The 21,122-nt window shown below is 39.7% G+C and overlaps 4 protein-coding genes across 8 annotated transcripts in view; 2 read left to right on the top strand and 2 right to left on the bottom strand.

Moving 5' to 3' along the window:
* The window catches only part of LOC117805746 (CAP-Gly domain-containing linker protein 4-like), a 41,804-nt gene extending 36,754 nt beyond the window's left edge, over positions 1-5,050 (bottom strand). For 3 of the 4 annotated variants that reach the window (XR_004629510.1, XM_034674278.1, XM_034674279.1), the window contains exons 1-3: positions 4,932-5,038; positions 1,242-1,382; positions 270-401 (exon numbers count right to left, since the gene is read on the bottom strand). Coding sequence is in view for 3 of the 4 variants with exons in the window: in XM_034674278.1 (XP_034530169.1) it covers positions 270-401; positions 1,242-1,260 (151 nt within the window). In the remaining variant the exon portion in view is untranslated. Of the gene's footprint in view, positions 1-269; positions 402-1,241; positions 1,383-4,931 lie in introns of all 4 variants that reach the window. The other variant, XM_034674280.1, reaches the window with a different exon arrangement.
* On the top strand, positions 4,439-9,225 carry c22h2orf50 (chromosome 22 C2orf50 homolog). 2 transcript variants are annotated; one of them, XM_034674281.1, is made up of 5 exons: positions 4,439-4,486; positions 6,503-6,615; positions 6,735-6,921; positions 7,076-7,115; positions 8,108-9,225. In XM_034674281.1, exons 2-5 carry the CDS (start codon positions 6,540-6,542, stop codon positions 8,303-8,305), a joined length of 501 nt encoding a protein of 166 aa, XP_034530172.1. In that variant the 5' UTR covers positions 4,439-4,486; positions 6,503-6,539; the 3' UTR covers positions 8,306-9,225. The 2 variants fall into 2 exon arrangements, with proteins under 2 accessions (XP_034530172.1, XP_034530173.1); XM_034674282.1 differs by lacking the exon at positions 4,439-4,486 and having other exon boundaries at positions 6,544-6,921.
* Positions 9,226-10,349: 1,124 nt separating this feature from the next.
* Positions 10,350-18,009, top strand: slc66a3 (solute carrier family 66 member 3). The gene is made up of 7 exons (XM_034674277.1): positions 10,350-10,595; positions 12,468-12,550; positions 13,773-13,842; positions 13,957-14,014; positions 14,391-14,511; positions 16,241-16,282; positions 17,503-18,009. The coding sequence occupies exons 1-7, from the start codon at positions 10,450-10,452 to the stop codon at positions 17,601-17,603; spliced, it is 621 nt and encodes a 206-aa protein (XP_034530168.1). The 5' UTR covers positions 10,350-10,449; the 3' UTR covers positions 17,604-18,009.
* A 1,100-nt stretch (positions 18,010-19,109) lies between these two features.
* The window catches only part of rock2a (rho-associated, coiled-coil containing protein kinase 2a), a 54,474-nt gene continuing 52,461 nt past the window's right edge, over positions 19,110-21,122 (bottom strand). Inside the window, exon 32 of the mRNA XM_034674781.1 lies at positions 19,110-20,775. Coding sequence (XP_034530672.1) covers positions 20,772-20,775 — 4 coding nt within the window. The 3' untranslated portion in view covers positions 19,110-20,771. The remainder of the gene's footprint in view (positions 20,776-21,122) is intronic.

Here is a 21,122-nt window from a genome sequence, read left to right as displayed (position 1 = left end):
ATCTTGATTAGTCTCGCCTTCTAGTGCACTGATCAAACAATGAGCAATCATTACTCTGAGTTAACACGTTCAAGGTTTCTAAACAGCATCAGATATTTATCCCTTTGACTGCATGATCACAAACGCAGAGGAAACATTTCATCTTACTCCAGTCATATCCAATCTTTTCACACTCTGTCAGTGCCGCAGTGAGGGTGTTAATAAGCCTGAAATGTCACAAAGCTCCTCTGAGCTCTGTGCTGAATGTGTGCGTGTGTGTGGATCCTCACCACAGTCACTGGGCATGGGTGCAGAAGCCACCTGGTGGATGACTGGCCGCTGATGGGAGGCGGTCCAGCCCAGCACAATGTCTCCCTCGACAGGCTCCGATACATCCTCCTTTGTCATCTCCCCCTCAGGGCCTGCGGCAAGAACAATATTAGAAGTCCTATTTTGAGAACACAAGTAGGTCTGATCTCAACAAAGCAGTGACAAATCCACTTCTTTCTGGAGGAGACGTGACTTCATTTCAGCTGTCAGGTACTCTATTACCTCATGCTGAAACAGTAGGCGTCTCAATGTGTCTGTAAAGGAAGAGTGTTGAAAAGTCTACATCAAAGAAACACTGGCTAGACTGCTATAAGGGAAATATCACAGTTACAACAGCTTTAATATTGTTTACATGAGTGTGATGATCTTTACATTCTCATCCTGTCATGCATGTTTGCAGAATATCAGTGCAAAACAGTGAATTGCACACAGTACAGAGCAAACAGTGCTGCAAATATCCTGGAGTATAATAGAGCTTTATGGTAAGGTATGCAAGAGGATTATGGGAAATAGCGCTTATAAACTATTTAAACAAAAGGAGCCTTGACACCCTCACCCATTAATACCCATAAGTCAAAAGATCTGATCTGTCAATCACATGGTAGTAACTTAACACATGAAGGGCAGAGTCATACATGCATGCACAGTGATTAACATTATGAAGGGGTAAATGAAAAACAGACTTCAAGTTATATAAAGTTATTATTTTATAGTTTCTTTATGGCTTTTCATCACATTTAATTTAACTTAGATAAACTTTAGAACAGCCTCAACCAAGATCAAAGAAGAGAGACTGTGGTTGATCCGACTGCACACTCAACATCCAGCACAACAAGACATCAATAGGTCCCCAGCAGGGGGTCGGTCCTTCACCTATGAGTGTGTAAAAAGGCTGATTTAAGTGATTCTGAAAGTTACATGTTTGGTGGCACCTGTTAGTAGAGCAGTCATTCTAAATACAGAGTCCTTTTAGCATCCGCCGCAGGCTCAACTCCCAGCCTCAGCCCTGAGGTGTTTTCCATCACCGCTCTCTCTTCCATATGTGTCCTGTCTGTCTTCACTATCTTCACTATCTAATAAAGATGAACACAAAAAAGAAAGGAAAACACGTGTTTTGCTTTTGGTGTTACTAAGGCTGAGTGTTGTATTTCAGAAACAGATGATCTAATGAGGAAAGACTACACAAGAAGAGTCAACAATAACTCAAACTATCATTACAGGTAGGGCTGTAGTAAGTGTTTACCTGTCAGATAAGAACAAAAAAAAGAGGCCACGAAATTTCAGAGGCTGACCAAAAGTGGACAAAAGAAGATTGTAGTGGTCTAAATGTGATATGTGCTTCAACATTCAGATTGTAGAGTCAGAATCAGGCATCAGGGACATAAATGCATGAATCCATCTTGTCTTGCATCAATGGTAAGATAGCTGTTGGTGCAGAATATTTTCTTTAGGCCTCTCAGTCCAATTAAGCATCTTCTTATGGCTGTATCCATCTAGAACAGGGGTTCCCAAAGTGTGGGTCGGCCCCTGGGGGGTTGCAAGATGTCTTCCAGATTTTTGGGGTTCTAAATGTGCTTATTTTACCCATTATTGTAAAAATATAGACAAAAATAGTAATTAAATTTATAATAAACCCTGCAACTAAGTACATGTCATTAGTTTTCAGCCTTTCTTTGTTGCCAGATGAATCCTAAAGTTAGGGTTAAGGTTAGCTAAAAGTTAGTTAACAATAGGATAAGTAGCAGCAGGTTAATTCATAGCAGCACAGGAAACACAGCAACATGTGCATGTAGGTAAACTTATTTGGAAGTATGAAGCAACATTTACCACTTCGAGGGACAGCGGGGGTCACAAGTCTTTGGCACCTATATTTTGGGGGTCGCGAGCTGAAACGTTTGGAAACCCCTGATCTACAAAACCTATCATGTCATGACACTTCCTTACTTTCTGGAACATGACATGAGTTCTCTGTAAGTAATGGCCTTCATAGCCAGCATGTGTCAGTCTATCACAGAGCAACAATGGGAGGATGATGAAAGCAGAGATTCACATCATGGATTTGCAGCTGATCAATCTGAAGCAGCTGCAGGACACCAGGCTGTAAGGCTGCATGACACTGAGATAAAGTGATATTGGGACATCGCTTATTTTCGCAACACATATTGCAAAAACAGGAATTTATACCGGATAAACTTCTTGCAAGGTGCACCTTATAATGCTGTTAAGAGAACATTTAAGCTGCTAGCCTAACCTTCAAACACTGGGGTTATAAACAAAAAGGAAAACTGGAGACAGAGGTTCAACTACAGCTTGAACTACTACAAATACAAACACTACCAACTCACAGGCCAGAGAGGAAACCCTGAGCCTTAAAGCTCCCAAGCCAACCCAAACTCACTGTCATCTTCTCCTTTATCCTCGTCCTTGTTGACCTCCATGAGAGCGTCCCAGTCCAGCTAAGCTAAAATGAAGAGACACAGACTGGATCCAGCAGAACATCTCGCCAAGCTGCTTCCCAAAATAAACTCTCAGCCCGGGCAGTCCCCTCCTCAATCTCCAGTAACCCCCCCCCCACACCTCTCAGTGGACATACTCTGTTGATCTCCTGACTCCCAGGTCCACCGGCTATTTACAGCCTGTGCACTCTCGAGCCTCGGCGTTCCCACCTCTGACTCTCACAGGCTGGAATGTCACTCTCACTTTCCAGAGTTGTGCCCGGCTGCCTCGATCCGATTACTCAGCCATAAGACCCACAATGCAGGAATGTAGCTGTAAGGTGACAGTGCACATAAACACAGAGTGAAAGGGCAGGAAAGAGGGGGGCTGTGATTACTACGACTGTCCTTCACCCTGACACTCATCCAACCATCTAACCAGCTGAAGCATCCACAGGTGAGAGACTGAGACTCTACCGGCTCAAGAAGAAGAAGAGAGGTGAGCCAAACCTCACCTGTGGCCTCTTTGAACAAAGACTCTTTCAGGGTTTCCACCATAAAAGTGATTAGATTAGTGAAAATTAAAAGCCTACAATAACCTAAATTAAAGGGATAGTTCAGAACTTATAATCAATGATCATGTACATATTTTTGTGCAGGGTTCCTGGCCGTCTGTGCAGTTATGCGCCCTTAGAGAACGCCTTTATACTGGGCTCATATTTTTTTGCAACACCTGCATAAATGTCAAAATGTGCAATGAGCTACAAGACAAAGTCCGACAGTCCTATGCACTGGCAACAATGCCTACAGCTCCTTTCAAAACCCAAATGCAGACAGACCTCATGATCTGTGATATCTATTTGGTGTAGGGTTGCAAAATTCTGGGAATGTTCAAAGTTGGAAACTTTCCATGGGAATTAACAGGAATAAACCAGGAATGTATTATATTGAAGGTCGGCTCCTAATAGGGAACTTAAATATAGTTTGGGAAAATATATTTTAGCATAATCCCGACTAAAACAACCAGACTTCATGAAAGTACAGTTGAATACCTGTGCTATGTATTCCTCAATCACATGCACATAGCCAACTGCTTACTGCAGGGCTATTGAGACCACGCCCCATACATGCACTGTGCATTCCTCCATTACATGCACAGATGATTTCTAGAATCCTGCAGAGGCTAGGCTTGAGAGGCTTGAGGGAAGATGCTTTTTTATTTGCATGTTGAATGGGACTTTTTTTGGAGGGAGAGGGGCTCTTTTCATCTAACATTTTGGTGAGGGTCTTCCAGGATGGTCTTTACTTTCTGATTGGCTGCTACTCAATAAACATAGTCCAAATATATAGTGCTAAGGCTGCCAAACCAACAGATCATTGCAAAAGTTCCTGATGATTACAGCATTTTCAAAAGCAATCAGTCAAAATCAAACCCCCTCAGCTTTTTTCAGGAAGGACAGTCTCTGATTGGCTGAAAGTCTAATCAACCTGAATGATTGGACACACCTGTGGGCATCCCACTGTGCAACCTGGACAAGTTACACACAAGCACCTTACATTGTTCCTCATAAATATGTCTGCAACACAGCTTGATAATACAAATTAATTGGATTAATATATGATTACACCTGGCAGATATTTAACATAAGGAACAGGTATTTCCTGTCCTAGCTTAAACTGCAGCTAGCATCAGATAATTCACTACAGCTGAGGACAGCAGTGACCTCTCCCTCCTCTCTCAGGTGTGCAGCACTGATGGCACAATAATCTGTGTTAATTTATTGAATTACTTACACTCATTTAATTCATTTAAAGCAACTAAGGCTGTTAAATCTCTTATTTTTAATCCTAGCATCAGCAGAGATAACACAGCTATATGTTAGCCGGCTAGCATATGTCAGAAAGCCGGTGTGTGTTCAGAGAGAGCTTCAACATGAAGAAGTTCTTTCAGTCCATGTGTGGTGAATAAAAGGGTGAACACACACAGGTTTTCCTTCATGCTTTGGGATAAAAGTTGGCAGCAGAGATGAGCTGCCTCCTCTCTCATGTTACAGCGTTAGCTCCTCAGAGGTGATGTTATCGGCCCAGTGAATAGCTTTACACCTGCTTCATAAACACTTTACAGTTAAATACAGATAAATAAATGTTCAATGAAGCGAACAGAACATAAAATTAAACATGCGTTACCTTGACTTCGCAGCTTGTTGTAATTCGTGCATGGGGAAAATGAGTTAAAGAGCCAGGGAAGGATTCAACATCCAACAATTCATGACGTACAGTCAGTAGCGTGGGTACTTCCGGTTTCAGAATAAAGGCGTCAATTGTACATCTGCATTTCCGGTCTTCAGAATAAAAGCTTAGGCTAGACGTATTAGGGAAGCACTCTCTTGCTAGCTTGTTAAAGCACTTTGTAAACATTTGTTTTTAAAGGTGCTATACAAATAAAGTTATTTACATTATTATTATTATAAGTATGAACCTTATTATTATTACTGCTATGTAATCCATTTGTAACATTTGTATTCATCTAAATTCCCCTGTAACATTGTATTTATCTAAATTTTATTTTATCTTTATTTATCTGTATTTATTATTACTTATTTTGTTTTACTAATTGGGACTTCTTCTTGATTGTGGCGCTGTTTAGAGGGAAAACGTTAGGATGATTCTAAGGGCCCATTACTGACAGGGGCCTGAAAATAATAATAATTTTTAAAAATCATAATTAATATTTTATTCAGAATAAGGAAATTTAAAAAAACGTCCCCGTTGTCTTCATAAAATGTATATCAGAGATCTCTACTTTAGTTGGGCAAATTCATATTAACATATTAGTAAAGCTTTGGGTTGATTGGATCCTGGAGATGTGGTTACAGCAGTTGCACACGGTTCTTGTGGCTTTTGGTGATGGGGCCCAATGTGATATTTTTTCATGGGGCCCCAAATCCCTGGCGGCTCCCCTGAATTACCACCCCGGGATCAATAAAGTAATATCTTATCTTATCTTATCCTATTAAATTACAAAAAAAATCCACCAAAAGCAATAACTTGATATCATGCTGGAATTTGTTGTAACTTTCTGTTTTGCCGGGTCGCCAACTTGTTTTTTTACATGTGATAGTAGTGTGTTCTGTTAAAAAAAATCTCATCCCTGTGTTTTCTATAGAAATGTCACCAAAAAAACATCAGAACTCTAAACACCCACAAACAGCTGACATAAACAAACCTCTCATGTGCAATATTTATATTTAGAACTGTGCAATAATGTTCATGTCAAATGCAATACCAGGAACTGTTGAAACTTTTCGTATGTGCAATATCCTAAACCCAAACACCTCCTCTCCCGACCTGACTGTATATATTCGACATTTGTTTTATATTATTACTATAGTTATATTGTATTTTGTAAATATTTTTCATACCTGTTTTTATTTCATTTGTATTTATTAAATGCACCTTCAGGAGCAGCGCTTCTAATTTCATTGTACACCTGACAATGAAAAATAAAGGCTATTTTATTCTATTCAAAGGCAATGCCTCTCTCTGCACCGACCCAGCAGCAGAGGGTAGAAGCTGATGGTCTTGTGCACATTTGCCTGCCTGATATCTAAACTCACAGTCTCTTGCAGTGTGAAATGCCCTCCAGCTTTGTCTCTAAGTGCTTTAAATGTCTCTAGTTTGTGATGTACAAGTTGTCCTAAGTCATTGTATCCTGTTTGCATGGCGTCTCATTGTGAATCTGAGTTATTTGTCCTCAGCTGGTAAAAACAGTAGAGTTGCCTGAGCACTGTTCCCATGGAAACGTCAACAAAAAGGCTGCAGGAGGCTCCTGGCAGTGATTTCCTCTGGCGCGCACACACACACTCTGCCCGTGAGAATAAACATCGACCTGGACCTTGTTATTGTTTTAAATTCGTCTTAAAGGTTGCAGACTCAGTTTAACATTTCCTTCAGTGAGGATGGATCTGAACAGACGCGTGTCCTCTGCAGGTTACCGGTTACCGGAACGAAACAAAAGCACCAGACCGAAATCCTCCCAGCCTGCAGCCGACAGGAGCCGCCACGTTAGAGGAGACAAGGAGTCCACGAGGGAGACTCTGGAGAAGAGTGACACCGTGAAACAAGACCAAGTGTGGAAAGAAGTGGTGTGGGGAGAGAGGAGAGGAGTCAAGGAATGGTAGGCCCTATGATTTAAACAAGTAAAATGATCATGTCTTTGAATACAACGTACTACCTTGAAGTTATTTAAAGTGGTGGTATGCGTATTCGTATATCCTACTGGTGTGGGCCCTTGAAGCTGCAAACACTGAACAATGCATTATACCCCACAGGGAGAAGAACTGGGGCTTTCTGAGGAACTATGATCAGATGGTAAGACTGCATGTGTGTGTGGATGTCGGTTCCTGTGAATTTAATAACAATGTTTGATGCTAAATCTCTGAATTTTTTAAACTAACATGCCTTTATGTTTTAAAATCATGTATCAAAAACAGCCTGACACATAATATCCCTGAATTGTGTATGGAAACATGAGAACTTATGCCTATTAGTGCTGACTGTTGCAAAGTTGGCCTTCTTGGTATTGTAGCTTTTCATGTGCTTTGAATGGAAAACACAACTTTCATGTCACAATTTTCATCTCAGATCCTTTATTTATTAATATACATTTATTAGCCGGGAAAACCAAAATGAGATTAAGAATCTCTTTTAAAAAAGAAAAAACTTAATAAAAAGAAAATTACCAAAAAAGAGAGAGAGAGAGAGAATCTCTTTTACAAGTGTGTCCTGGCCAAGACCGGCAGCAGCACGTTCCAACAAAGTTTCAGACAAACTACACAGAATTCTCAAAGATGACAACATATCATGAATTTCAGAACAAAAGTCATCAGTCAAAGCATCTACAAGCTGATGCATCTTCCTCAAGAGCCCCCATTCTGCTTTTAAAATCATTTAAAGAGACAAGCTCCCTCAAACCCAGGCTCTCCTGCAGCAGGTTCCAGGCTGCAGGAGAGGAGGAGCAACGTATCTAAAACTCTTTTTACCCATTTCAAGACGCACTCTGGGGACCGAAAGCAAAAACAAGTTTTGTGACTGGGTCACAGAGCGGAGACTGAAGCTTCCAATATTTTTAAAATGAATAAAATCACATAAATACGAGGGAAGCGCCTGTTCTTAGCAGTAGGATTCAAGCCAGATGTAAGAGCTATGTGCTCAGTAGAATAAATATGATGGTATCATAATAAGGATATCATGAGGTTAGTGATTACAGGATTTTTAAGTGATCTGTACCATGCATGCAAGCCACTACACAGCTTCATGTTGCCACCTTACACCAGACCACGATGTCACCCCTGTGTTTGTAGGGTCAGCTGAAGCCGGAGAAAACTTTACCCAGCTATGTGCCTCTCTTCTCTGACTGCGTCCCCAACACCACCAACCAGATGTGTGGCAGCAGACTGTCCACTCCACTGGGGAGTGAACTGGTCAGACTGGACAGGCTGTTGCTCTGGTCTGCTGGCAAACACAAGCGCAAGCTGGATCCAGAGATGCTGCCCTGCTAGAGCGCTCTGGATATAAGTCACTGCACAATCTTCTGTGGATTCTTCTAAACTGGGACCACTGTCTGAAGTGGGACTCAGTTTAGGATGTCAGGTTTATTTTTTTCTTGTTTAAATTAAAGACTAATAGATATAAAGATGAATACATCTACTTAAAGCCATATTAAATGAGTAATAATAAAAGGATGTTTTCTGTCCTAGTTTTAAGTAGATTATCAGTTGTTTATTGATCACATTGTACTTTGGTTCAGACACTGAGTTCATTCTTGTTCTGAGTTTGTTATATTCAACAAGAATAAACTTAATGTTGGGGCATTTTCTCGCAGATAAAGAGGGAAGTGAGAAAGAGGGACACCAGCAGATCACATTCATGTCACTCGAGCTCCATCGGGTATCTAATACTCATTCTAACAAGGCACCTGATCAAATTTGGATGAGTAAAGTAGCACCAATACTCTCTCAGTGCACTATGAGGGCTGCATGGACACAAATACCAAGCACAAAAAACATAGCACACACTTATAATAACTTACCATAAGAGAGTGTAACTTACTGATGCTTTTGCACAATACATAATTATGGGATTCAAAATGTTTTATGAATTTAAAACAGCTTAAAAAGCTATTAAATATTGTTACGTGATTGGGATGTTTTCACCGTGGAGTCCATGTAATTATACCCATGAACAAATTGTAGCAGATTTCAGTTTGCACTTTACATGAGCTGCAGAATATTTTAAGGTTTTAAACATGTTTGTATCTTGTATTGTTGTAATGAATCACTGCCCTCTTGTCCAATTTGAATGAAAATGTTTGTCCCCTTGAATTTTAAAAAGTTCTCAGGTGGTCATGTGATGTGGATGTTGTTAAACTGAAATACAAAGTCAGTGAGTCATTTGAAATAAAGGCTGTGCGGAAATTAAATGCTTGTAAGTAATAACATGTTTAAAGTCTCAATCACAGAATAATGTCTTGATAACAAAGTTGCAAAAGTTGAAGCAAAAATGTGATCATTTTATTTTTCAGTAGCATACTAGCCCACTAGAAACAGTACTGGAACAGAAAAGGGGTATTTGATTATTGAGGAATTGCCTTATTTAAAAATTATGATGAGGACATTTTAGTTTGTGTTGTTTTGGTGCCCCCTGTGGACAAAGCAGTGTTTGCTCATGTCATTACTGTTTTATGACAAAAATACCTATCTATGTGGCTGTCTTTTAACAAAGAAATATATCACTAATTAAGAATTTAAGCTGTGGATGTAGAAAAAAAGCTATAACAGCATTAAGCGAATCTATTGGTCTGACACCTACCCCATGCCAGTGGTTTAAGACATAAAAAAAAACAACGATATAGAAATAGTCTCTCCTCTTGTGAATGGTCTTGTTTGGTTTTTTAGATTATAAGACATTAATATTGATTCCAGTCTGTTTTTTAACTAGCTAACAAGTCAGCAGAGGAGCTTTAATCATCTGTATGTTAGATCAATCAATACAGGGCTGTGAGAGGGGTGGGGTGAGGAGGAGGGAAGTTAGATTTTTGAACCCAACCCTTCCTCTCTATCTTGTTCTTTTTTTACTCATGCACATGTAATATATGGGCTTCACGCTGCTCATGTAACTCTGTAAGAGTGTCTTGAGAAAGTTGGTGACAAAAAGAAAAGATGATTGTTAGGAAGACACTGTTTGATCTGATACAGCTTGAAGTTTTCAAATTCCTCGCCCAGACTTGTCAGCACAGGAAGCCAATCAGCTTTAGTGGATGTATGCGGAAGTGAGAGTGTTTGCCGGCTGACAGGAAACTGCAAAGCCTCAGAAATAACACCGGAAGTCACACAACTGTCCCTTCAAAATAAGATTATGTCTCCAGCTTGAGCTGCTTTTCTATCCACCTATGAGAAAAACATTGTGAATATTTAAAAAGTAGCTTTCTGCAACATATTCAGTATCTAATTGTACAACTTCAACACATGTGATCACGATTTAATAAAATAAAAAGCTTCACATGTCTTTTATTTTGAAATTAAAGAGCGGAAGTTACCTCTAAAATCACTTCAATTAACTAAGGGCAAGTCAGCAGCAGCATCTGGCTGCAACTTTTAGCTAGACCTAGTGAAATCATATTTATTTTTTATCTCCATCTGAAACAATGCAGTCCGATTCGCTGTTGCACGTCGCTAATTTCAGCACCCTGTTTCTGTGCATGGTGCTCAAGTTCCCTCAGATCTTTGTTCTGATGAGAGCAAAGTCAACGACTGGAGTCAGCCTAAACAGTCTGCTGCTCGAGTTAACCGGGTAGGTGGATTCAGTTCACCAAAGTTGTATCTTACACCCTTATTTTGTTTGTAGAGTATGCAACTTTAAAATAAATATTAACTGCATTGTTTATATTATTGTTTTTCTGATGTAACTTTAGATGGAGTGTTGCATGCAACGTGCAGCATTCTTGTTTATGTATGTATACACATATCTGATTGTAATATCAACTGAATCTGTGATGCATTATGTTAAATTCAGCATTATTATAAAAGAAGCACTTACCTTTTCCCTTCATCAAACGTGTTAACTCTTAATATTCCTGCACCATCCTTGCTGCCCTGTCATCTTTATACTGACTGATGAGTTGCTGCCTGTAGAGGATTTGAAGCCAGTTTCTGTCAGAGATTAAGAGTAAAATAGGGCACAGCTGCTCTGTGACAGCAACAGAAATAAATAAAAAAATCCCTGTGTGCAGGCTCAACACTGAACAATTGTGTTTCGGGTGCAGAGTAAGGAATTGTGAATGATTTACTGAGGTTATTGAGAACAAACAGTGAGTCTATGTGGGGCACTGTGATGTCTGATAACATTACAATCAGCACAGTGGACTAGATCTCAAAGGAATGTCTCTCTAGCTCTGAATACATCTGCCTAATCACATTTCTGCTATTTTTGTAGGTTTTAAAAGAGTTCATGTATGGTAGGGGACTAATGTGTGTGTGTGTGTGTGTGTGTGTGTGTGTCCTGTCTCTCCTCTGTGCCTGGCAGTCGCTGCACTCTCCTAAATGTCTCTACTGTGTTGGTGAGCGATAGCCGGCTGTCATTGTGCATGCTACAGGAGAAAAGCAAAGTGTTAAAGCTTCACTGGGTGAATAGATATCTATCCCATAGATATTGCTAGCATGGATTCAAGCTGTCGTATCTGGTGGTAATGAATCTCTGCTTCTTCCTTTGTGTCACGTCTGTCATCAAGCATGTGACCACAAATCTGAGGTGTCATAAGTCAAATTGTATTCCTCCTCACTTGTTAGAAGTTGTTATGAACATTTGAGTGAACACATCAATGGTTGCTGAGATTTATTACTATTAAAAATTCATTTTCCAGCTAGTCTGAGAACAGAAGCCATTCACATATGACCGAACCTTTCTGCCTGTTAAAAGGACGTTTTTTTTAAGGTTGTGCATCCAGCAAATTATGATTCAGACAGAACTTGATGAAGTTAATTAATGGTCCTTGTAAGAGTAAAATTCGAATCTGTCGCTTCAGTCAGTGAGAGACATAAATCTGTCCTCCCTTTCAGTTCTGGACTGCATATATCATAAAGTTTGCTCTAGTTTTAAAGCAGTAGCATAAAGTGTGCAGTTCAAGGTTTACAAATGTTACCTCCGTCTGTCATTTAACACCAAGAACTTAAAAACTGCCTGCTGCAGCTTTAACATGATCTGGTTTGGTGGTCCATTGTTGTGGCAGCTCCAGCTTGCATCAATTTGTCATCCATTGCCATGCTTGCACATAGAAACCTGTACACACAGCCTGTCACCACATCAAAATGTCGTCTGCATGTTAGCTCGATAAACAGGATCTGCTGCTGAGTGATGAAAAGTCTTTACTTTAAGACTACAACTATTCTTAGGCTGCGTTGAAAACTGTTGGTTCATCATGTTTGCTTGGTACATTTATCCAAGCTGAATTAATATGAGTGAAATGAACATTAACAGTCTCTGTTTGCCTTTCAAACATTGTACCGTGAAGTAATGAAGATAAAGGTTAAGAAATGACGTGGCATGGAAAATCTGCATCAGACTCAGAGTGTTCACAGCATCCCATTGTTACCATTTTGTCATTGCTTTAGTGATTTTAATATGAACATTACAACACAATCCAACATAACACTGTCTGTGTTACAGGTTCATTGTGTTTGTAACATATCAGATGTACTATGACTACCCGCCTCCAACATACCTGGAGTATCCCATCCTCATTGCTCAAGGTGAGTAGTCTTTGTTGTAGACACAGTCTATTTTCTTTATATATTTTGAGGTCTAAAAGACGTTGATTACTAAGAAAATTTAATTTGTACTTTGTTATTCAAAGTGTCATAACCATAGACTTTGTATAAAAGGTAGATGTAGCCTCTGGTTTTCAAGAAGCCAACCTTTAAAGGGATAGTTCTGTTATTCTTTAAGTATTCTTATTTTTACCATTTATATTTGGTATTATTATTATCATTAATATACATATTTTATGTTTAATTAATATATAAATGTTTCTTTTTTCTTTTCTTTTTTTTTCTTTCCTTTCTTCTTTTTCTTTTTTCCTCATTATATAGAATTTAAGATAAAGTAGAAAATGTGTCAAGCTGTGAAAAATCTAAATAAACAGTTTAAAAAAATAAATATAATAACACATTTGGTATGAGTTGTGAAATATGAAGAATTGAGTCAGAGAAACAAAAGCCATCTTTTGTACCAGTCTATAAATATTTGTACATTTTGATATTGGCTCTAACTTGGTCTTGAGTCTCAAGTGGACACGTGAGCAGTTTTTCATGCATCATTTTTCAACACTTAAAGTCTACCCCTGGAAAAAATGTCCAAACTGCTGCCTTAGAAAAATAACAATGTAGCTGCAGCTAAAGTACCAAAGCTGTGGCTTCAAACCAGGCTGCCACAAATGATGGGTGACATCATGGTTACTGTGTCAGCCCCTTATATAGTCTGTGGTTACGCTAATCATGTTAGAGAAAGCTGAACATCAATATGACGAATGTTTGCCCGTGGTTAAATATCAAACACAGACGTCTGACAGAAGATCAATACAGCGTCCACATGTGAGCAGCAATACATGTCATGTTAGAGAGTTCTGGTGTCTAAATGATCCTGTGGTTAGGAAACAAATGACTTTATGTGGGTCTCCTCTGAGAGGAGCATTAAGTCATCTGTGACCTTTAATTGATCTCCATCTATAATCTCAAGAACAGCAAGAACAGAACATCTGTTCCTGCTGGATTTATAAACCATTAAATGTCCATCCCTAGAGCTCCGTTACTAAATGCTGCGTCACACAAACTGAAAACTCAAGATGTGTTTGTGATGTAGAAATATCAGCTTCTGGGTGAGTTGGTGAGACTGTAAAAAGTTAGATGTTCTCCTTGAGGTGAAATCTGTTTCCTGAAACCTTCAGCTCATTGATATTCTGCCATGTGTCCTCAGATGTCATTCTTCTTCTCCTGATCCTTCACTACAACGGCAGCCTGCGGCAAAGCCTTGTCTACGCCTTGGTGTATCCTTTCAGAACTGTCAAATAACCCTGAATGTGAAAGTGTTCTTTTCAGTGCTGAAGAGACTTTAGTTTGATACCTTTCACTGAATGTTTGCCTTAACTGAATGTGTTCAGGTTTGTCGGAGGTTGGAGACTCCTCACTCTGGACAAGTGGATCATAGATCTGGCGATGGTAATATATTTGTTTAAACTCCGTCATAAGTCAAAGTCAGCAGAGAGATGACATGCCATCAGTCAGGTGAAATGAGGTGAAGCCTCGAACACGGAGCTATCAGACCTCATTGCACCTTGTGTATCCCAGAAAGGCCCCCAGAGCTAATACATGCTGAGTAGCTCCTGATGGTTAATGGGTTGAATGTGTCTGAAGGCATTTTGCTGATAAAAGGTGAGAGCAGCACTTCTGAAGCTGCTTTTTCTTTTAATGTTTTTGCAGACAACATGAAGTGTTTGAAACTGTCTCCCCTTGATCTTGAATGATAGATCATTGTGTAACATGCTGAAACACTGTAAACTTAATCTGTCTTCATTGACCTCCACCCTCTCCTCAGAGCCTATGCACATTCATCAGCGCCGGCAGTAAGTTTGCCCAGCTGCAGTGCCTGTGGAGGTCTAAGGACGCTGGACAGGTTAGCGCCCTCTCCTGGGGAATGGCTACCTACACTTGTATGGGTGAGTATCGCATGTACTTCACATGGAAACACAGCAGTCCTCAGTGATGAACTGTTACCTGACTAATACCGTTGGTAGGTGGGTGTTTCTTTTTGGGCCATTTTTGCCTTCAGTGGGTAGGACAACCTGCTGCGAAAGGGACCAAAGCCTCTGTATACAGGACACGTGCTTTAACCACCGAGCTAGATCAGCACCCCTGCAGAGGTTTCAACATGTAACTCTGAAAGCAGCTGATAATTACTCTAATAAGAGCGATATGGGTGAACCAAAACAGCAGCTGCAGGTTGTAAAACCAAAGCAGCAAGCTAAAAGATGCTTACAAGCTGTGCCGATAAGGAGAGTGAGCAGTGGTGAATTTACTCTTCATTGTTCACTTGTGCAGCTTAAAGGGTAATTCCAGTATTTTACACCTAAGGTCCTGATTTTTAATGTATTCTAGAGTCTGAATGACTAATGAGTTTAAAACGTTTTTTAAATTTCATCATCTGGTTCTTTGACACCAGTAGCTGCAAAACAGGTGTCTTTAGTTGCAAGAGCGTAATCATACATGTGCACTAATAAAGTGTGTTTGTTTGCTACTGCCGCTGCACAATTTTGCAGTGGGTAGCGCTGTTTCCTCACTGTAAGAAGGTTCCTGTTTTGAATCCCCGGTCGGCCAGGAACCTTTATGTGTGGAGTTTGCATGTTCTCCTTGTGCATGCCTGGGTTCTCTCTGGGTACTCCAGCTTCCTCCCACAGTCCCAAAACATGGGCTGTTTTCGAAACGGCCTACAACAGACTACTTACAAATGTAGTAGGCAGTAGGTACTGCCTACTACATACTGCGTTTGAGTTTAGTGTGTAGTATGACTGTTCTGTTGGGTCTGTTCTGCAGTATGCTGCGCCAGACATCACTGGATTTCTGGTTTCAGAAAGTGGAAGTAAAGAACGGCCAAGCTGATAGATAAACTGCTTCTTTAGCATCACTTATGATTTAAAAAGTTAAGAAGTGGTTTATATGGAATTTAGTAGTTTTCACAGCACCTAAAAACTGAGTTCCCCCTTAAAAAAAGAAGAAAAAAGTAAAAGCAGAGTGAGCGCTGTGCATTATGGGAAACAGTACGCGAGGGAGACTGGTCCGATGCATACTGAGAAATTTTCTCAAATCAGTACGACATCCGGGTAGTTTTGGCATACTGCAGATTTTGCTCTTTTTCACATACTGCCTACTACATTCGTAGGTAGCATGTAGCTGGCCATTTTGAAAACAGCCTAAAAGTTTGCTGGGTAGCTAGGTTAGTAAACTAGAGCACATGCACATACCTCATCTGCCCGGGCTTCATCCCCGCTCTCTTTCCCCTGTTGTTCATCACTCTTCTCTGCTATGCAATCTTAAAATTAACTGTAAGAAACACAAATAACAAATCATCTTTAAAGAGAGGGAATCTGGTATTCTCAAGCAGTTATGTAATAAATATGTATGAAACATGATTATCTCTACTTTTCAAATGAATGCTAATATCCTGTTATCTGTCAAAGACCCGTGCTTAGCATTCCTATTACACCCAGGAAGGTTTAACCGATCTGTCCTCCCTCCAGTACCGTTACTCTCAGTCCATGAATATGTAAAATACTGTTTACTCTGCTTCTAATTAAAAAAGAATTAGCAATTCCATGCTTCATTACTGGAATATTAGATGCTCTCTGCGATAATGAGGATGTCATTAACGCGGCTTCCTCTGTGTTTCAGCGCGGATCTATACCACCACAGTGACGACTGGAGACATGCAGGGTGAGTCATTCACATGTTGTCTCCTCCGAATGAGATTGAATGGATATTTAACATTTCAGGAAGAACTCTGGGGAACGATTTGTTCTGAATAACAATCATAGTTAAACTATTTTCTTGTTTGTTGCTTTGCTCTCTGGAGTTAACACCGGGGGATCAGGAGTGAAATCCTGGGGTAGAGGTTCAGTTTCTCCTAAGGGTCTCTCATATGATCGTCAAACTGCGGACTGTGTATTCTCTGACACCAATTTAGCTTTATGGATTTTAAAATTGGATTTGGGAGGAAGTTTGTTTCAATTAAATTCCTCCAAGAGAGTAAAAGGCAGTAACCATGCAGGGAAATATAAATCAGAGCGTGCTGTCAGAGTTTCTAAATCTAGCCAAATATTTCCATTTTCCATCACGGTGTAGATCGATCATGAGAGAACTGCACTGACATGTAGAAAGTCCCCTGATATACACTACCAGTCAAAAGCTTGGAAACACCTTCTCATTCAAGGGTTTGTATTTATCTTAATTATTTGAAACACTGTAGATTAATACTGAAGACATCAAAACTATGAAAGAACATATATTGAATTATTTCATGAACAGAAAAGTGTTAAACAAAGCAGAATATGTTTTATATTTTAGATTCTGTAAAGTAGCCCCCTTTACCTTCATGACAGCTTTGCACACTCTTGGTATTCTCTCAGTCTGCTTCATGAAGTGGTCCCCTGGAATGGTTTCTAATTAACATGAGCCTCGTCAAGAGTTCATTTGTAGAATGACTTCCCTTCTTAATGTGTTTGAGGCCATCAGTTGTGTTGTTCAGAGGTAGGGTTAGTACACAGTGGATAGCCCTATTTGACTACTGTTGTAATCCATAGTATGGCAAAACCAGATTATTTCATAGTTTTGACGTCTTCAGTATTAAACTACTATGTCAAAATAATTAAAATAAATAAAAACCCTTGAATGAGAAGGTGTGTCCAATTCCAGAATACCAAGAGTGTGCAAATCTGTCATGAAGGAAAAAGGGGGCTACTTTACAGAATCTTAAATATAAGTTTCAAATAGTTCAAATGAATACAAACCCTTGAATGAGAAGGTGTTTCCAAACTTTTGACTGGTAGTGTCACTACGGTCCTTTAAACTTACACATCCTCAACTCAACAGTTTGTAATGTCAAACTGTATCTTCATTCCATCTTGTATCTAATGACATCTCTATCTCTGTCTCAGTTCTGGTGCGCTTCATCGCCATGACTCTGCTCAACATGTGGGTGCTGCTCACGGTGCTCTACTACCAGAGGAACAGCAGCAGGACCAAGAAGGATGAATAAGCTTTAAAGCTGTGTTGCTGTCCAGCTGTTCTGTGTCTTCCTGCTCCGTTTACCAGAGAGATCCCGGTCCGGTTCCTCTCCTCACAGAAAGCATGGGAAACAAAACAGATAAATATTAACGGTTATGTAAGAAGCTTTTGTAATACTGACCCATAAAATGTACTTTTTATGATGTTTTTACCTCAGTGTTAAACCGGCACGTTTCTCTTTATACCATTCCAATGAGTCAACGAGAATAATGTAATTCATACTGTATGAGACAAAGATGTATTATTAGATAAACCAGCACGAGCCAAGATATCTGAGGTCACTCTACTCAGGTTAAGAAAGACTGAATTTTAATGTTTTTATGAGTGTTAACTTCTGTTTTGAATTATTTTAATAAAGCAAACATTGTACCTTCAAACACCTCGCTGTTTTCATTAAAAGTTAACTCCAGAAGAAGTCCCCCTACATTTTTTTTTATTTTTTCGTGCGCACAAGCTTGAATATTTTGGTTGCTTGAATATTTCTATCCTATCCATGATATTAGGCTTTCTAACTATTTCTTTGTACAGTGAATCTGAAATAAACAAACAGGTAGGCCTATAAAACTCAGGAGTAATCCTCTGTTACATTGATTTTATGATTTTGCTTTTCTGTTCAGTATTTTGTGCTTAAACCTCACATCAACTCCATTCGATCAGCAGAGTCCCTCTCTACTTTCAAAAGACAGCTAAAGACCCAGCTCTTTAGGAAGCACTATGCACTTAGTTAGACTCTTCTCCACTGTTGTCCCCAGTGGCAGATCATGTCTTCCAGCTACAGTTTGGTTGCTTCATTCTAGATGTAACATCAAACACTTTTGAATCTCAGCTCATCACATACGGACTGTTTAGAAACTGACGTATGTTTATGATCTTAGTGACTGTTTTAAGGTCTGTACTAAAAAATAAAAGGAGCATTTTTATACATATGTACGGAAGCCCTAAAAGGACATGATTAAAAACATTTTATTTTCTCAGTTTTCCCGGGATAATGAGTTAATCTTCTTGTTATTTCGAGAAAACAAAGCTTGTTATCTTGAAATAACGAGAAAAACAAGTGAAATTAACTTGTTATCTCAAGAAAATAGAGAAAATAAATGTATTTAATCATGTGCTTTTTTTTTTTCTCAAACATTGTTTGGAAAATTTTGTCTCAGTAAAGAATAAAAATACATTTTGTTACGAGACATTTATCTTACAGGTTGAAGATTAAAAACACAAAACGAGCTTTGTCTCTGGATAAAACGAGATAAATGATCCCATTATAGAGAAAAATAAGGAGAGATCTCCAGATAACAAGCTTTGTTTTTGTTATCTAAAAAAGAAAAGAAAATAGAATGTATTTAATCATGTCCTTTTAGGGCTTCCGTACTTATTATCTCATGCGCACAAGATAAAAAAATATTTTTTTGGAACGTCAGGGGCTCCGTGCCGTACAGATGTATTTTTCAGAGGAAAAAAAAATAGTCCAAACCCAAAAGCACATCCATGTCTTTATTGTTGAAGAAGTTGTCATTATAGAGCTGTTTGGTAGCAAACATGCAATCTGGATGTAGAGCCCTTAAATACAAAGTGGACAAGGCTGTATAAATAATATAATGTGCACTGTATGGCATGTAAAATATATACTGTGTATATTTTTATGTATAAAACATGCTTCTTGGTTAAAGGAGAGCACTCAGTACACGCACACATATACAAACACACAGACACACACACACACACACACACACACACACACACACACACACATAGTTACTCTCCTCCTGCTATATGAGCCACATACACACAACGATGTGCCCAAACTCAGTCTGGTTACTTTTAATACAAAAATATCAGATCAAACACTTTTAGAAAAACGCTCCATGGAATAGTGCTGCTCAGTTTGTTGATGTGTGGGCTGTGATTGCATACCTTCATTATTCCTGCTTCATATGGGTCACGTTGCTCTCACCGTCACAACCAGGAATGACTTAAAAAACTAAACTTCTAAATGTAGCGGCCCTCCTGTAACAGCTGACAGCACTGAAGTGTGAGGCCTGAAAAGGCAAACGCATGCATGCTCACTCAGAGGAGTTGGTGATAAAACGGGGGCTTCAGTCAAGTATATTTGGATAGAATAATACAATGCCTGTGTGTCGTCTCTGGTGGAGCCCAGATGTACATTCAAACGAACAAAAGGAGCCGAGCTCGGATCAGAGAAGCATTAACGGTGCACCCCTTGAATTCAGTAAACATTAACCCTCATATCTGACAGTGCAGGTTTGAAAGATTATGGGATTGAGAGGATCTTATGACAGAGGAGGATTCTGTTCACTCCTGAACCAAGACTGTCCGCTGATTGAGAGTGTGCCTGAGTCAGAAATCTGAATAAGAGGCACTGGAGGCTTTACTTGTTCCAATCCTGGAAGAACCTGACGCTCTTCCCCGCCTTGCTGACTTTCTAAGAAGTCATTTCCTTCAGTACCTTATTCAGGTTTCGGTGACCCATTTAGAAGCACACCTGAAAGCAGAATTTTTCCAAGCAGGCTACAATCAATATGTTAAAGAGTCTGAAGAGGAGCAGACACTGTATCTGGGACCTCAGCTGCATTCAGCCAACAGTTTGCACATTCTTCTGAGTGTAGTGTTTCCCCATTAAACCCCTTCATACTGGTCACAATCAGTTAAAGATAAGAACGTCTTTTTTTTATTTGGCCACAAGATTCCCCGAAGGTGGTGAGGGAGAGTGTTCATGTTGGGTCCTTCAGGCAGCGAGTCCTGCTGAGAAGTGTTGAGGTAAGTGTTTCCCCCTCCTAAGAGCTCTCCTCTTCTGTTCCGTGAGAGCCGAATGAGCCACTCCAACTCCCCAGAGACACGGAACTGCTCAAGGTCCCGAGATACGACATGGACTAATACGCTTACAAGCCATCCAGCTGGGTGAAGAGATTGTAGGTGAGTTTGATCGCTGGGGAGGGAGTTTAACTAAAGGGGGACAAAAAGGCTTCGTCACTCTCACAGGCTGCAGCACGACGGGGCGGGGATTGTGTGGAGAAGCAATGTGGAGTTCAGTGTGCTGATCTGCAAACAGAGCTTTGTATACTGTCTTTGAAATGGGAGGAGACCCCAACACCTTCACAATGCACCGCACTCCCAAACGAGGTTAACTAGAGGAAGAGAGAGAACAGAGGGAAGATCAGTGTTTACAGAAGCTGTGTGATGTCCAGAGGAATATAAGAGATTATGACTTCATGGGATTTAACTAAACACTAACTCTCAATGTTTCAGCCTTCAGACTTTCACAAGGAGAAGTTAAAAAGTTACTTTGTTTTCCTCTCGTTAAAATCTCCACACACACACACACATATCTATAAGCCTTGATGATTAACTTGTAGTATAGATAACTTGTTAGTTCTATAGGTGAGACACACCTAAAGAACAGAAGTACAGAAATTAGGAAAAGGGCTTTTAGGTACTCTGCACCGTCAGTCTGGATTTTTTTGCAGAATGGCTT

Source organism: Notolabrus celidotus, chromosome 22, assembly GCF_009762535.1.
Source record: "Notolabrus celidotus isolate fNotCel1 chromosome 22, fNotCel1.pri, whole genome shotgun sequence".
In the NCBI taxonomy this organism is placed as follows: domain Eukaryota; kingdom Metazoa; phylum Chordata; class Actinopteri; order Labriformes; family Labridae; genus Notolabrus; species Notolabrus celidotus.
This window is presented reverse-complemented; position numbering and strand designations above follow the sequence as displayed.

Bases quoted from the DNA above. Each gene is read 5' to 3' on its own strand.
- c22h2orf50 (XM_034674281.1), top strand. From the start codon at position 6,540: ATGGAAACGTCAACAAAAAGGCTGCAGGAGGCTCCTGGCAGTGATTTC. The intron at 6,922-7,075 runs GTAGGCCCTATG...TATACCCCACAG, and splicing joins AGGAGAGGAGTCAAGGAATG to GGAGAAGAACTGGGGCTTTC. The intron at 7,116-8,107 runs GTAAGACTGCAT...CTGTGTTTGTAG, and splicing joins TGAGGAACTATGATCAGATG to GGTCAGCTGAAGCCGGAGAA.
- slc66a3 (XM_034674277.1), top strand. From the start codon at position 10,450: ATGCAGTCCGATTCGCTGTTGCACGTCGCTAATTTCAGCACCCTGTTT. The intron at 13,843-13,956 runs GTATCCTTTCAG...GAATGTGTTCAG, and splicing joins AGCCTTGTCTACGCCTTGGT to GTTTGTCGGAGGTTGGAGAC. The intron at 14,512-16,240 runs GTGAGTATCGCA...TCTGTGTTTCAG, and splicing joins GGCTACCTACACTTGTATGG to CGCGGATCTATACCACCACA.